Genomic DNA, 13579 nt, shown 5'->3' with positions numbered 1-13579 from the left:
AGTCTATTCTAGAGTCCTAAACTTCCCGCCTCTCCGCGGCCGGGACGAGGCGGGGCCGGTCAATCAATCAATCAATCAATCGTATTTATTGAGCGCTTACTGTGTGCAGAGCACTGTACCAAGCACTTGGGAAGCACAAGTTGGCAACCTACAGAGACAGTCCCTACCCAACAGTGGGCTCACAGTCTAAAAGGGGGAGACAAAACCAAACATACTAACAAAATAAAACAAATAGAATAGATATGTACAAGTAAAATAAATAAATAGAGTAATAAATATTTACAAACATATCAATCAATCAATCGTATTTATTGAGTGCTTACTGTGTGCAGAGCACTGTACCAAGCACTTGGGAAGTACAAGTTGGCAACCTACAGAGACAGTCCCTACCCAACAGTGGGCTCACAGTCTAAAAGGGGGAGACAAAACCAAACATACTAACAAACTAAAATAAATAGAATAGATATGTACAAGTAAAATAAATAAATAAATAGAGTAATAAATATTTACAAACATATCAATCAATCAATCGTATTTATTGAGCGCTTACTGTGTGCAGAGCACTGTACCAAGCACTCGGGAAGTACAAGTTGGCAACCTATAGAGACAGTCCCTACCCAGCAGTGGGCTCACAGTCTAAAAGGGGGAGACAAAACCAAACATACTAACAAAATAAAATAAATAGAATAGATATGTACAAGTAAAATAAATAAATAGAGTAATAAACATTTACAAACATATCAATCAATCAATCGTATTTATTGAGCGCTTACTGTGTGCAGAGCACTGTACCAAGCACTTGGGAAGCACAAGTTGGCAACCTACAGAGACAGTCCCTACCCAACAGTGGGCTCACAGTCTAAAAGGGGGAGACAAAACCAAACATACTAACAAACTAAAATAAATAGAATAGATATGTACAAGTAAAATAAATAAATAAATAGAGTAATAAATATTTACAAACATATCAATCAATCAATCGTATTTATTGAGCGCTTACTGTGTGCAGAGCACTGTACCAAGCACTCGGGAAGTACAAGTTGGCAACCTATAGAGACAGTCCCTACCCAGCAGTGGGCTCACAGTCTAAAAGGGGGAGACAAAACCAAACATACTAACAAAATAAAATAGAATAGATATGTACAAGTAAAATAAATAAATAAATAGAGTAATAAATATTTACAAACATATCAATCAATCAATCGTATTTATTGAGCGCTTACTGTGTGCAGAGCACTGTACCAAGCACTTGGGAAGCACAAGTTGGCAACCTACAGAGACAGTCCCACTGTCCGGCCGTGTCCGGCAGAGGGCGCTGTTGGCGCGCGAAGGGGGGGGGCCGGTCCGCCCGCTCTCATTGGCCAGGAGGGCTCCGCTGCGCGCTCCCATTGGCCCGAAGGGAGAAGGGGCGGGGCTTGTCCGCCCGTCCCGCACTGTCCCGCACCGTTCCGCACCGCACCGTCCCGCGGAGGAAGCCGAGCCGAGCCCGTCGCTCGCCGCGATGCTGTACTGGGGGCCGCCGGAGCGGGACGAGAAGTCCCAGCTGCAGGAGCTGAACGCGCGCCTGCAGGACTACGTGTCCCGCGTGCGGCAGCTGGAGCGGGAGAACGGGGCCCTGCTGGAGGAGCTGGCCGCCCGGCGCGGGCGGGAGGCGGAGCGGGCCGCCGGCCTGCGGGAGCAGTGCGAGGCCGAGGCGGCGGGGCTGCGGCGGCAGCTGGACCGGCTGCTCTGGGACCGCGAGCTGGCGGCCGGGGAGCGGGACGCGCTGGAGCGGGAGCTGCGGGAGCTCGGGCGGCTGGGCCGGGAGGCGCGGGAGGCGCGCGGCCGGGCGGGCGCCGAGCTGGGCGAGCTGCGGCGCCGGCTGCGGGAGGCGCGGGACGCGCGGCCGGGGCTGGAGGCGCTGCTCGGCCGGCTGCAGGGCGAGCGCCGCCGGCTGCTGCTGGAGGCCCGCCGGGCCCGGGAGCTGCCGCTGCGGGGCCCGGCGGCCGTTTCCCCTCCGCGGGGCCGCCGGCCCGAGCCCGACCTCCTGCGGGCCCTCCGCGCCGGCTGCGCCCTGCTGGCCGCCGGCGCCCGCGACCACGCCGTCCGCCGCTACCGGCAGCGGGTGCGGGAGCTGGAGGAGGCCGCCCGGCTGGGGCTGGCCCAGCGGCTGCGGGCCGAGGAGGAGCGGCGCCAAGGCCTGCGGGAGCTGGACGCCCTGCACCGCCGGGCCCGGGAGCTGGACCAGCTGCGGGCCGCCCTGGAGGAACAGCTGCTCCGCCTGCGGGACCGCTACGGCCTGGAGGTGGACGAAAGCCAGGTGCGCACCGGCCCCGTGCGGGGCTGCGAGGGGGGACCGTCGGGCGTCTATCCGCCGAGCGCGCCCTACCTGCCGACCTCTCTGCTGGGATCGGGCCGATTTAGGGAGCGCCTACTGTGTGCGGAGCACTGGGCGAAGCGTTTGGGAGAGGACGAGGCTGCGAGAGAGACCATCCCTGCCCAAGGGAGGGATGAGAATAATAACCGTATTTGTTAAGCGCTTATTAGGTGCCGAGCACTCTTCTTGGACGCCATTCACTCACTCGGCCCTATATAAGGGGTGCCTACTGTGTGCGGAGCACTGGGCGAAGCGTTTGGGAGAGGACAAGGCTGCGAGAGAGACCATCCCTGCCCAAGGGAGGGATGAGAATAATAACCGTATTTGTTAAGCGCTTATTAGGTGCCGAGCACTCTTCTTGGACGCCATTCACTCACTCGGCCCTATATAATGGGTGCCTGCTGTGTGCGGAGCACTGGGCGAAGCGTTTGGGAGAGGACAAGGCTGCCAGAAAGAGAGACCATCCCTGCCCAACGGAGGGATGAGAATAATAACGGCATTTGTTAAGCGCTTATTAGGTGCCAAGCACTCTGCTGGGATGCCGTTCGCTCCCTCGGTCCGATTTAGTGAGCGAGGGCCTACTGTGTGCGGAGCACTGGGCGAAGCCTTTGGGAGAGGACAAGGCTGCCAGAAAGAGAGACCATCCCTGCCCAACGGAGGGATGAGAATAATAACGGCATTTGTTAAGCGCTTATTAGGTGCCAAGCACTCTGCTGGGATGCCGTTCGCTCCCTCGGTCCGATTTAGTGAGCGAGGGCCTACTGTGTGCGGAGCACTGGGCGAAGCCTTTGGGAGAGGACAAGGCTGCGAGAAAGAGAGACCATCCCTGCCCAAGGGAGGGATGAGAGTAATAACGGTATTTGTTAAGCGCTTATTAGATGCCGAGCACTCTGCTGGGATGCCGTTCGCTCCCTCGGTCCGATTTAGTGAGCGAGGGCCTACTGTGTGCGGAGCACTGGGCGAAGCGTTTGGGAGAGGACGAGGCTGCGAGAAAGAGAGACCATCCCTGCCCAAGGGAGGGATGAGAGTAATAACGGTATTTGTTAAGCGCTTATTAGATGCCAAGCACTCTGCTGGGATGCCATTCGCTCCCTTGGTCCGATTTAGTGAGCGAGGGCCTACTGTGTGCGGAGCACTGGGCGAAGCGTTTGGGAGAGGACAAGGCTGCCAGAAAGAGAGACCATCCCTGCCCAAGGGAGGGATGAGAATAATAACCGTGTTTGTTAAGCACTTACTAGCTGCCGAGCACTCTTCTTGGACGCCATTCACTCACTCGGCCCTATTTACTGGGGGCCTGCTGTGTGCGGAGCACTGGGCGAAGCGTTTGGGAGAGGACAAGGCTGCCAGAAAGAGAGACCATCCCTGCCCAAGGGAGGGATGAGAATAATAACGGCATTTGTTAAGCGCTTATTAGGTGCCAAGCACTCTGCTGGGATGCCATTCGCTCCCTCGGTCCGATTTAGTGAGCGAGGGCCTACTGTGTGCGGAGCACTGGGCGAAGCGTTTGGGTGAGGATAAGGCTGCGAGAAAGAGAGACCATCCCTGCCCAAGGGGGGGCTGAGAATAATAACGGCATTTGTTAAGCGTCTTACTAGGTGCCAAGCACTCTTCTTGGACGCCATTCACACATTCGGCCCTATTTACTGGGTGCCTGCTGTGTGCGGAGCACTGGACGAAGTGCTTGGGAGAGAACAGGGCGGGCAGCAAGAGAGACCATCCCTGCCCAAGGGAGGGATGAGAATAATAACCGTATTTGTTAAGCGCCTTAAGCGCTTTGGGAGAGGACAAGGCTGCGAGAGAGACTGCAAGGCTGCCCAAGGGAGGGATGAGAATAATAATGCTATTTGTTAAGCGCCTTACTAGGTGCCAAGCACTCTGCTTGGACGCCATTCACTCACTCGGCCCTATTTACTGGGTGCCTACTGTGTGCGGAGCACTGGGCAAAGTGGTTGGGAGAGAACAGGGCGGGCAGCAAGAGAGACCATCCCTGCCCAAGGGAGGGATGAGAATAATAACTGTATTTGTTAAGCGCCTTAAGTGCTTTGGGAGAGGACAAGGCTGCGAGAGAGACTGTAAGGCTGCCCAAAGGAGGGACGAGAATAATAATGCTATTTGTTAAGCGCCATACTAGGTGACAAGCACTCTGCTTGGACGCCATTCACTCACTCGGCCCTATTTACTGGGTGCTTACTATGTGCGGAGCACTGGGCGGAGTGCTTGGGAGAGGACAAGGCTGCGAGAGAGACCATCCCTGCCCAAGGGAGGGATGAGAATAATAACGGCATTTGTTAAGCGCTTATTAGGTGCCAACCTCTCTGCTGGGCTCCCATTCACTCCTTCAGTCCGATTTAGTGAGCGCCTACTGTGTGCAGAGCACTGGGTGAAGCGTTTGGGAGAGGACAAGGCTGCGAGAGAGACCATCCCTGCCCAAGGGAGGGATGAGAATAATAACCGTATTTGTTAAGCGCTTACTAACTGCCAGGCACTCTTCTTGGATGCTATTCACTCACTCGGCCCTATATAATGGGTGCCTACTGTGTGCGGAGCACTGGGCGAAGCGTTTGGGAGAGGACAAGGCTGCGAGAGAGACCATCCCTGCCCAAGGGAGGGATGAGAATAATAACGGCATTTGTTAAGCGCCTTACTAGGTGCCAAGCACTCTGCTGGGATGCCGTTCGCTCCCTCGGTCCGATTTAATGAGCGCCTACTGTGTGCGGGGCACTGGGCGAAGCGTTTGGGAGAGGACAAGGCTGCGAGAGAGACCATCCCTGCCCAAGGGAGGGATGAGAATAATAACCGTATTTGTTAAGCGCTTACTAATTGCTAAGCACTCTTCTTGGATGCTATTCACTCACTCGGCCCTATATAATGGGTGCCTGCTGTGTGCGGAGCACTGGGCGAAGCCTTTGGGAGAGGACAAGGCTGCCAGAAAGAGAGACCATCCCTGCCCAAGGGAGGGATGAGAATAGTAACGGTATTTGTTAAGCGCTTACTAGGTGCCAAGAACTCTGCTTGGATGCCATTCACTCACTCGGCCCTATTTACTGGGTGCCTGTTGTGTGCGGAGCACTGGGCGAAGCGTTTGGGAGAGGTCAAGGCTGCGAGAGAGACCATCCCTGCCCAAGGGAGGGATGAGAATAATAACCGTATTTGTTAAGTACTTACTAACTGCCAAGCACTCTTCTTGGATGCTATTCACTCACTCGGCCCTATATAATGGGTGCCTGCTGTGTGCGGAGCACTGGGCGAAGCCTTTGGGAGAGGACAAGGCTGCCAGAAAGAGAGACCATCCCTGCCCAAGGGAGGGATGAGAATTATAACGGTATTTGTTAAGCACTTACTAGGTGCCAAGCACTTTTCTTGGATGCCATTCACTCACGCGGCCCTATATAATGGGTGCCTGCTATGTGCGGAGCACTGGGCGAAGCGTTTGGGAGAGGACAAGGCTGCCAGAAAGAGAGACCATCCCTGCCCAAGGGAGGGATGAGAATAATAACCGTGTTTGTTAAGCGCTTACTAGCTGCCGAGCACTCTTCTTGGACACCATTCACTCACTCGGCCCTATATAATGGGTGCCTGCTGTGTGCGGAGCACTGGGCGAAGCCTTTGGGAGAGGACAAGGCTGCGAGAGAGACCATCCCTGCCCAAGGGAGGGATGAGAATAATAACGGCATTTGTTAAGCGCTTATTAGATGCCAAGCACTCTGCTGGGGTGCCATTCGCTCCCTCGGTCCGATTTAGTGAGCAAGGGCCTACTGTGTGCGGAGCACTGGGCAAAGCGTTTGGGAGAGGACAAGGCTGCGAGAAAGAGAGACCATCCCTGCCCAAGGGAGGGATGAGAGTAATAACGGTACTTGTTAAGCGCTTATTAGATGCCAAGCACTCTGCTGGGATGCCATTCGCTCCCTCGGTCCGATTTAGTGAGCGAGGGCCTACTGTGTGCGGAGCACTGGGCGAAGCGTTTGGGAGAGGACAAGGCTGCCAGAAAGAGAGACCATCCCTGCCCAAGGGAGGGATGAGAATAATAACCGTGTTTGTTAAGCACTTACTAGCTGCCGAGCACTCTTCTTGGACGCCATTCACTCACTCGGCCCTATTTACTGGGGGCCTGCTGTGTGCGGAGCACTGGGCGAAGCGTTTGGGAGAGGACAAGGCTGCCAGAAAGAGAGACCATCCCTGCCCAAGGGAGGGATGAGAATAATAACGGCATTTGTTAAGCGCTTACTAGGTGCCAAGCACTCTGCTGGGATGCCATTCGCTCCCTCGGTCCGATTTAGTGAGCGAGGGCCTACTGTGTGCGGAGCACTGGGCGAAGCGTTTGGGTGAGGATAAGGCTGCGAGAAAGAGAGACCATCTCTGCCCAAGGGAGGGATGAGAATAATAACCATATCTGTTAAGTACTTACTAACTGCCAAGCACTCTTCTTGGACGCCATTCACTCACTCGGCCCTATATAATGGGTGCCTGCTGTGTGCGGAGCACTGGGCGAAGCGTTTGGGAGAGGACAAGGCTGGCAGAAAGAGAGACCATCCCTGCCCAAGGGAGGGATGAGAATAATAACCGTGTTTGTTAAGCGCTTACTAGCTGCCGAGCACTCTTCTTGGACGCCATTCACTCACTCGGCCCTATATAATGGGTGCCTACTGTGTGCGGAGCACTGGGCGAAGCGTTTGGGAGAGGACAAGGTTGCGAGAGAGACCATCCCTGCCCAAGGGAGGGATGAGAATAATAACGGCATTTGTTAAGCGCTTATTAGATGCCAAGCACTCTGCTGGGATGCCATTCGCTCCCTCGGTCCGATTTAGTGAGCAAGGGCCTACTGTGTGCGGAGCACTGGGCGAAGCCTTTGGGAGAGGACAAGGCTGCCAGAAAGAGAGACCATCCCTGCCCAAGGGAGGGATGAGAATAATAACCGTATTTGTTAAGTACTTACTAACTGCCAAGCACTCTTCTTGGATGCCGTTCACTCACTCGGCCCTATTTACTGAGTGCCTGCTGTGTGCGGAGCACTGGGCGAAGCGTTTGGGAGAGGACAAGGCTGCGAGAAAGAGAGACCATCCCTGCCCAAGGGAGGGATGAGAGTAATAACCGTATTTGTTAAGCGCTTACTAGGTGCCGAGCACTCTTCTTGGACGCCATTCACTCACTCGGCCCTATATAATGGGTGCCTGCTGTGTGCGGAGCACTGGGCGAAGCCTTTGGGAGAGGACAAGGCTGCGAGAAAGAGAGACCATCCCTGCCCAAGGGAGGGATGAGAATAATAACGGCATTTGTTAAGCGCTTATTAGATGCCAAGCACTCTGCTGGGATGCCATTCGCTCCCTCGGTCCGATTTAGTGAGCGAGGGCCTACTGTGTGCGGAGCACTGGGCGAAGCGTTTGGGTGAGGATAAGGCTGCGAGAAAGAGAGACCATCCCTGCCCAAGGGGGGGCTGAGAATAATAACGGCATTTGTTAAGCGCCTTACTAGGTGCCAAGCACTCTTCTTGGACGCCATTCACACATTCGGCCCTATTTACTGGGTGCCTGCTGTGTGCAGAGCACTGGACGAAGTGCTTGGGAGAGAACAGGGCGGGCAGCAAGAGAGACCATCCCTGCCCAAGGGAGGGATGAGAATAATAACGGCATTTGTTAAGCGCTTATTAAGTGCCAAGCACTCTGCTTGGATGCCATTCGCTCACTCGGTCCTATTTACTGAGCGCCTACTGAGTGGGGAGAGGACAAGGCGGCAAGAGACAATCCCTGCTCAAGGGAGGGATGAGAATAATAATAACGGTATTTGTCAAGAGCTTACTATTCACACAATCGTATTTACTGAGCGCATACTGTGTGCAGAGCACTCTACTAAGTGCTTGTGCCAAGCACTGTTCTTGGATGCCATTCGCTCCCTCGGTCCTATTTACTGAGCTCCTACTCTGTGCGGAGCACTGGGCAAAGCGCTTGGGAGAGGACAGGGCGGCAAGAAAGAGGGACCATCCCTGCCCAAGGGCAGCAAGAAAGAGAGACCATCCCTGCTCAAGGCAGGGGTGATGATAATAACGGTATTTGTTAAGCACTTACTAGGTGCCAAGCACTCTGCCTCTGCTTGGATGCCATTCGCTCACTCGGTCCTATTTGCTGAGCGCCCACTGTCTGCGGAGCACTGGGCAAGGCGCTTGGGAGAGGACAGGGCGGCAAGAAAAAGAGACTTTCCCTGCCCAAGGAGGGATGATGATGAAAACGGCATTTGTTAAGTGCTTACTAGGTGCCAAGCACTCTGCTTGGGTGCCATTTGCTCACTCGGTCCTATTTACTGAGCGCCTACTGTGTGGGGAGAGGACAAGGCGGCAAGAAAGAGAGACCATCCCTGCCCAAGGGAGGGATGAGAATATTAATAACGGTATTTGTCAAGTGCTTACTATTCATTCAGTCACATTTACTGGGCGCTTACTGTGTGCAGAACACTGTACTAAGCACTTGTGTCACTCTGCTGGGATGCCATTCGCTCACTAGGTCCTATTTACTGAGTGCCTACTGTGCGGAGCACTGGGCGAAGCATTTGGGAGAGGACAAGGCGGCAAGAGAGACCATCCCTGCTCAAGGGCAGGATGAGAATAATAATAATGGTATTTGTTAAGCGCTTACTATGTGCCAAGCAGTCTTCTTGGATGCCAGTTGCTCACTCGGTCCTATTTACTGAGTGCCTACTGTGTGTGGAGCACTGGGCAAAGTGCTTGGGAGAGGACAGAGCGGCAAGAAAGAGAGAGCATCTCTGCCTAAGGGAGGGATGATGATAATAACGGTATCTGTTAAGCGCTTACTAGGTGCCAAGCACTCTGCTTGGATGCCATTCTCCTACTCGGTCCTACTTACTGAGCACCTACTGTGTGGGGACAGGACAAGGCGGCAAGAGAGACCATCCCTGCACCAGGGAGGAATGAGAATAATAACGGTATTTGTCAAGCGCTTACGATTCATTCAATCCTATTTACTGAGCACTTACTGTGTGCAGAACATTGTGCAGAGCACTGTACTAAGCGCTTGTGCCAAGCACTGTTCTTGGATGCCATTCGCTCACTCCGTCCTATTTACTGAGCGCCTTCTGTGTGCGGAGCACTGGGCAAAGCACTTGGGAGAGGACAGGGTGGCAAGGAAGAGGCATCATCCCTGCCCAAGGGAGGGATGAGAATAATAATAACGGTATTTAAGCGCCTACTAGGTGCCAAGATCTCTGCTTGGATGCCATTCGCTTACTCGGTCCTATTTACTGATTGTCCACTGTGTGCGGAGCACCAGGTGAAGCGCTTGGGAGAGGACAGGGCAGCAAGAAAGAGAGACCATCCCTGCCCCCAGCGAGCACTGGGGCATTACGGTGTTGGTTAAGCGTTTACTATAATCGTCGGCATCATGATAGTGATGGGATTTGTGAAGCGCTTACTATGTGCCAAGCCCTGCTGTAAGTGCTGGGAGTAGATACGAGGTAATCAGATTGGCTCACGTGGGGCTCACAGTCTTAATCCCCATTTGACAGGTGAGGGATCTGAGGCACAGAGAAGTGAAGCGGCTCGCCCCAGGTCACACAGCAGGCAAATGTGGCGGAGCTGGGATTAAAACCCATGTCCTCCAACTCCCAAGCCCGGGCTTTTTCCACTAAGCCACACTGTTTCTTTAAAGTCAGTCCGTCGTATTTCTTGAGCGCTTACCGTATGTAGAGCATTGTACTGAGCGCTTGGGAGACAACAATAAACAGACACATCCCCTACCCACAACGAGCTAATGGTCTAAAAGGGGAGAATCTGCGGATAAGCCTGTGTCCCAGCCAAACCCCGGGCTAACTAAGGCGGGAACTCACCCTTAAAATAACCAGATGATTCAGGGCAACATGTACCCTGTAGCCCCGCTATTGGATTTCCCAGCAAAGACCCCACTGTGGATAATTGGGGCCAAAGTGAATTCTTTTAGTTTTCGAGAAGATACACTGATGTCAATACACCCCACGAGCAAAAACTTGTAGTCAACGAGCTGGACATTGGGTGCTTCCAGCTGGGAGCAAAGTGACAGCTGTCTTTGCAGGTGGGGTGGGGGGATAGATCAGCTAATTCCAATGGACCAGAAACTTTTTCTTGCATTAAAAATGATGGTGGTGGGGGATTATTATTGTTCCTTTTAGGTCTTTGGGAGTGCATCATCCCCCTGGATGTCTTTGTGACCTTGGACAAGCCACTTCACTTCTCTGTGCCTCAGTTACCTCATCTGTAAAATGGGGATTAAGACTGTGAGCCCGAAAGTGGAAATGGGGATTAAGACTGTGAGCCCAAAAGTGGGACAACCTGATTACCTTGTATCTACCCCAGCACTTAGAACAGTGCATGACACACAGTGAGTGCTTAACAAATACCATCATTACTATTAGTAGTAGTAGTAGTACAGTGCTGTCAAAAGTTCTTTATTCCCCCATTATTTTCTGCCATAGTCCACAGTAATTGTCCTTAAAGAGAGCATTTGCAAATTGCTTCTTCGGTGATGATTTGAAAATTGCCCAAGACTCCACTAGCTTTTCAAAGTATGTTTCAATTCCACAGGCTTTTCCATCCTCTGAGCAAGTGGAAGTCAACTATTTCTGCAGACCCAGGGCATTGCAGTATGTTTGGTAGGCACACCTACACCCTATCACTTCGAAGAGGTTTTTTTATTAATAGCATGGTCTGTAAGATCTGAAGTTCCTTCCTCCTTGGTGCTAAAATTGAGGACTGGGGAGGAAATGGCTTCTAGGTTATTTGGGAAAACCTGTAGCCTTCAACACTAGTAGACACTCAGAACTGCAGGTTAGAAGCAACTGACAGAACAAGGGAAGCAAAATTACTTTCTTCAAAGAGGGAAAATTAATTGCTACATTACATGCTGAGTGGCATCAACAGTACCCCCAGGTTTGTACTAATAGAAAGTTTGGCGTAGATGAGGTTTCAGGTTATGGGAATAATTCTGAATATATTCCAACTTCTCTAAGACCATATCTTTTATCTGCAAAAAAAATTTAAGATGAAATCCCAAGACAGTTTTCAGCATACAATTCAATGTGTATTCAGTTTTTAAGAATTTTATATTGATCTTAGGACATTCCCCCTGTAGACTGTGAGCTCATTGTGGGCAGGAATGTGTCTGTTGTTATATTGTACTCTCCCGAGTGCTTGGTACAGTTCTTTGCTCACAGTAAGGGCTCAATAAATATGACTGAATGAATTACTTTATTTACATTTTTAATTAGAACTGCTGTCATCTTCTCAGCTTTTTAAATCATTTCCCAGAAAAGTTCTACTACCAATTAAGTTGTGAACCAAAAAAGTTCATGTGATCATTCAGTCATGACTGACCATCAAATGAGATTTGGTCTAAATTTTTTTTTTCTACTGTGAAATCAAATGCAAAATGGTAGTGCTGAATAGTGCTATCTCTAACACATTATATGTAAGTCAGTACTTCACTTCTTGACCCTGTACTTATTTCCGGGTGTTATGTAAAATAATATTTGCCCAGCTGCTAGGAAGACACAAATTTCTAAGTATCCGTTTACATCATAGCTATGCAATCATAATGACAATTGAAATACGTTTAGTTTTCAGTTTTTATTTTGGCCCAGTAAAATGCTGATCTGCCACATTGAAAACTATGCCTGCATTGCGTGCCATTTCAATGAGCCTGGATTGTTGTAGGGCATATTGATTTTAAAATTACAGTACATGCTTCATGGAATCAAATTTCAAACTTAAAGGGCAATGTTTGTATTTAGAGAGTTATCGACCTTCTGGAGGATGAAAAGGAGACCTTGACCAGGACCATCACAGACTGGCTAAAGGAATACCAAGAATTGGTGCAGGTGAAGACGGGCCTGAGCCTTGAAGTTGCAACATACCGGTAAGGATGAGATGTTTCCAATTTTACATTAGAAATTTTATAAGTTGAGAAAGATTAATAGGTCCATCGGGGGTTATGAGAGGAAAAATTTGAAGATAGGTGAAACGAAGATGATTTTGAAGGTGGTTTTAAACACGGCAACCATTTTACACCACATCTCCAAGTATCCTCTGTGGCCAGTGTAGACCCCGATACTAGACTATTGGCCTGATCCAGTTAAACCATTGCTTGAATTACAGCATTTATTAAGCATTTATTATGAGATAGAGCCCTGGGATAAATACAAGGCTGTGAGTTTGGACATCATCCCGGTCCCACATGGTGCTTGCTGTCTATTTCACCTCCATTTCATAGGTGAGGAAATTGAAGCTCAGAGAGGTTAACTGACTTGACCAAGGTCTCAAGCGGTAGGCCAGTGATGGAGCTGGGACCAATATCCATGCTCCTGACTCCCAGTCTCGTGCTGTTTCCCCAAGGCCACGGTTCTTCTTCGTCTGAAGTTAACAAGGTGAAGCAAGTCAAGACTTCCATTTCAAGATGCAGTACTATTGCAGTTTCAAAAGCTGTTTAGAATTATTTGAAGGGCAGAGATAGCTCTTTGAAACCTAACACCATTTCTGGGTAACTAAAGTGATTTTGAGCAGTAGACTGTCAGCTGGAGCTGGGCAAACTCCTCAATGGCCAAGTCTGCATGGGCTGTGTTTGAAGGGAATTTTCTCCTTTTTGGCACATAACTTTACAGGGCAAGCCTGACCTTCCGTGCCAAGAATTCCCTGAGCAGGTAAAACTAAAGTTAGTCCCGTCTCCTAACCTACCTGGGAAATTCCTGGTGTTACCACCCCCGGCATGTTAAAAAAAACTGCATTGCTGTACAGCACTGTTATTCGGGGGTCCTCTGGCCATCTCAGAGTCCAGCTGGATTGGCGGTAGGGAGGGAATTTAAGGGACTCCACATGGGAGAGGTCAGGTGATCTTCGGGGAGACTAGGACCGTTTGCTAAAATGGAAATTTTGTTGTTGATTAAAATATGCCCATGAATTCTCCTGTACCATTTTTCCAGGAAAGTAATCTAAATCACAAATCAAAATATATTTTTAACAAATAGAAGCAAAAGACCCATTCACCACTCCTGAGAAGCAGTTAATTGGACAGACACCCTGACTAATCAGGAGACATTTCCAAGGATGTAATCTCATCTCCCCAAACCCTTGCCTAAACAACCGCAACACTTCTCAGCCCTTCTATGCTGATTTGCAGCAAATTTTCCTCTCTTTAGCCAAATATGAGGCCGCTGCAGTAAGTGACAAAAAGAAACATGTGGGTTCTGTCATAT

At 50.9% G+C, this 13579-nt stretch overlaps 1 protein-coding gene across 1 annotated transcript in view; it reads left to right on the top strand.

Annotated features, from left to right (window-relative positions):
- The first annotated feature begins 1501 nt into the window (after nucleotides 1-1501).
- SYNM (synemin) overlaps nucleotides 1502-13579 on the top strand; it is a 42995-nt gene continuing 30917 nt past the window's right edge. Inside the window, exons 1-2 of the mRNA XM_038746166.1 lie at nucleotides 1502-2299; nucleotides 12122-12246. Coding sequence (XP_038602094.1) covers nucleotides 1502-2299; nucleotides 12122-12246 — 923 coding nt within the window. The remainder of the gene's footprint in view (nucleotides 2300-12121; nucleotides 12247-13579) is intronic.

The sequence above is a fragment of the Tachyglossus aculeatus genome, chromosome 5, assembly GCF_015852505.1.
Source record: "Tachyglossus aculeatus isolate mTacAcu1 chromosome 5, mTacAcu1.pri, whole genome shotgun sequence".
Classification (NCBI taxonomy): Eukaryota; Metazoa; Chordata; class Mammalia; order Monotremata; family Tachyglossidae; genus Tachyglossus; species Tachyglossus aculeatus.
The sequence above is the reverse complement of the archived record's forward strand: the minus strand, read 5'-3'. Positions and strand labels throughout refer to the sequence as shown.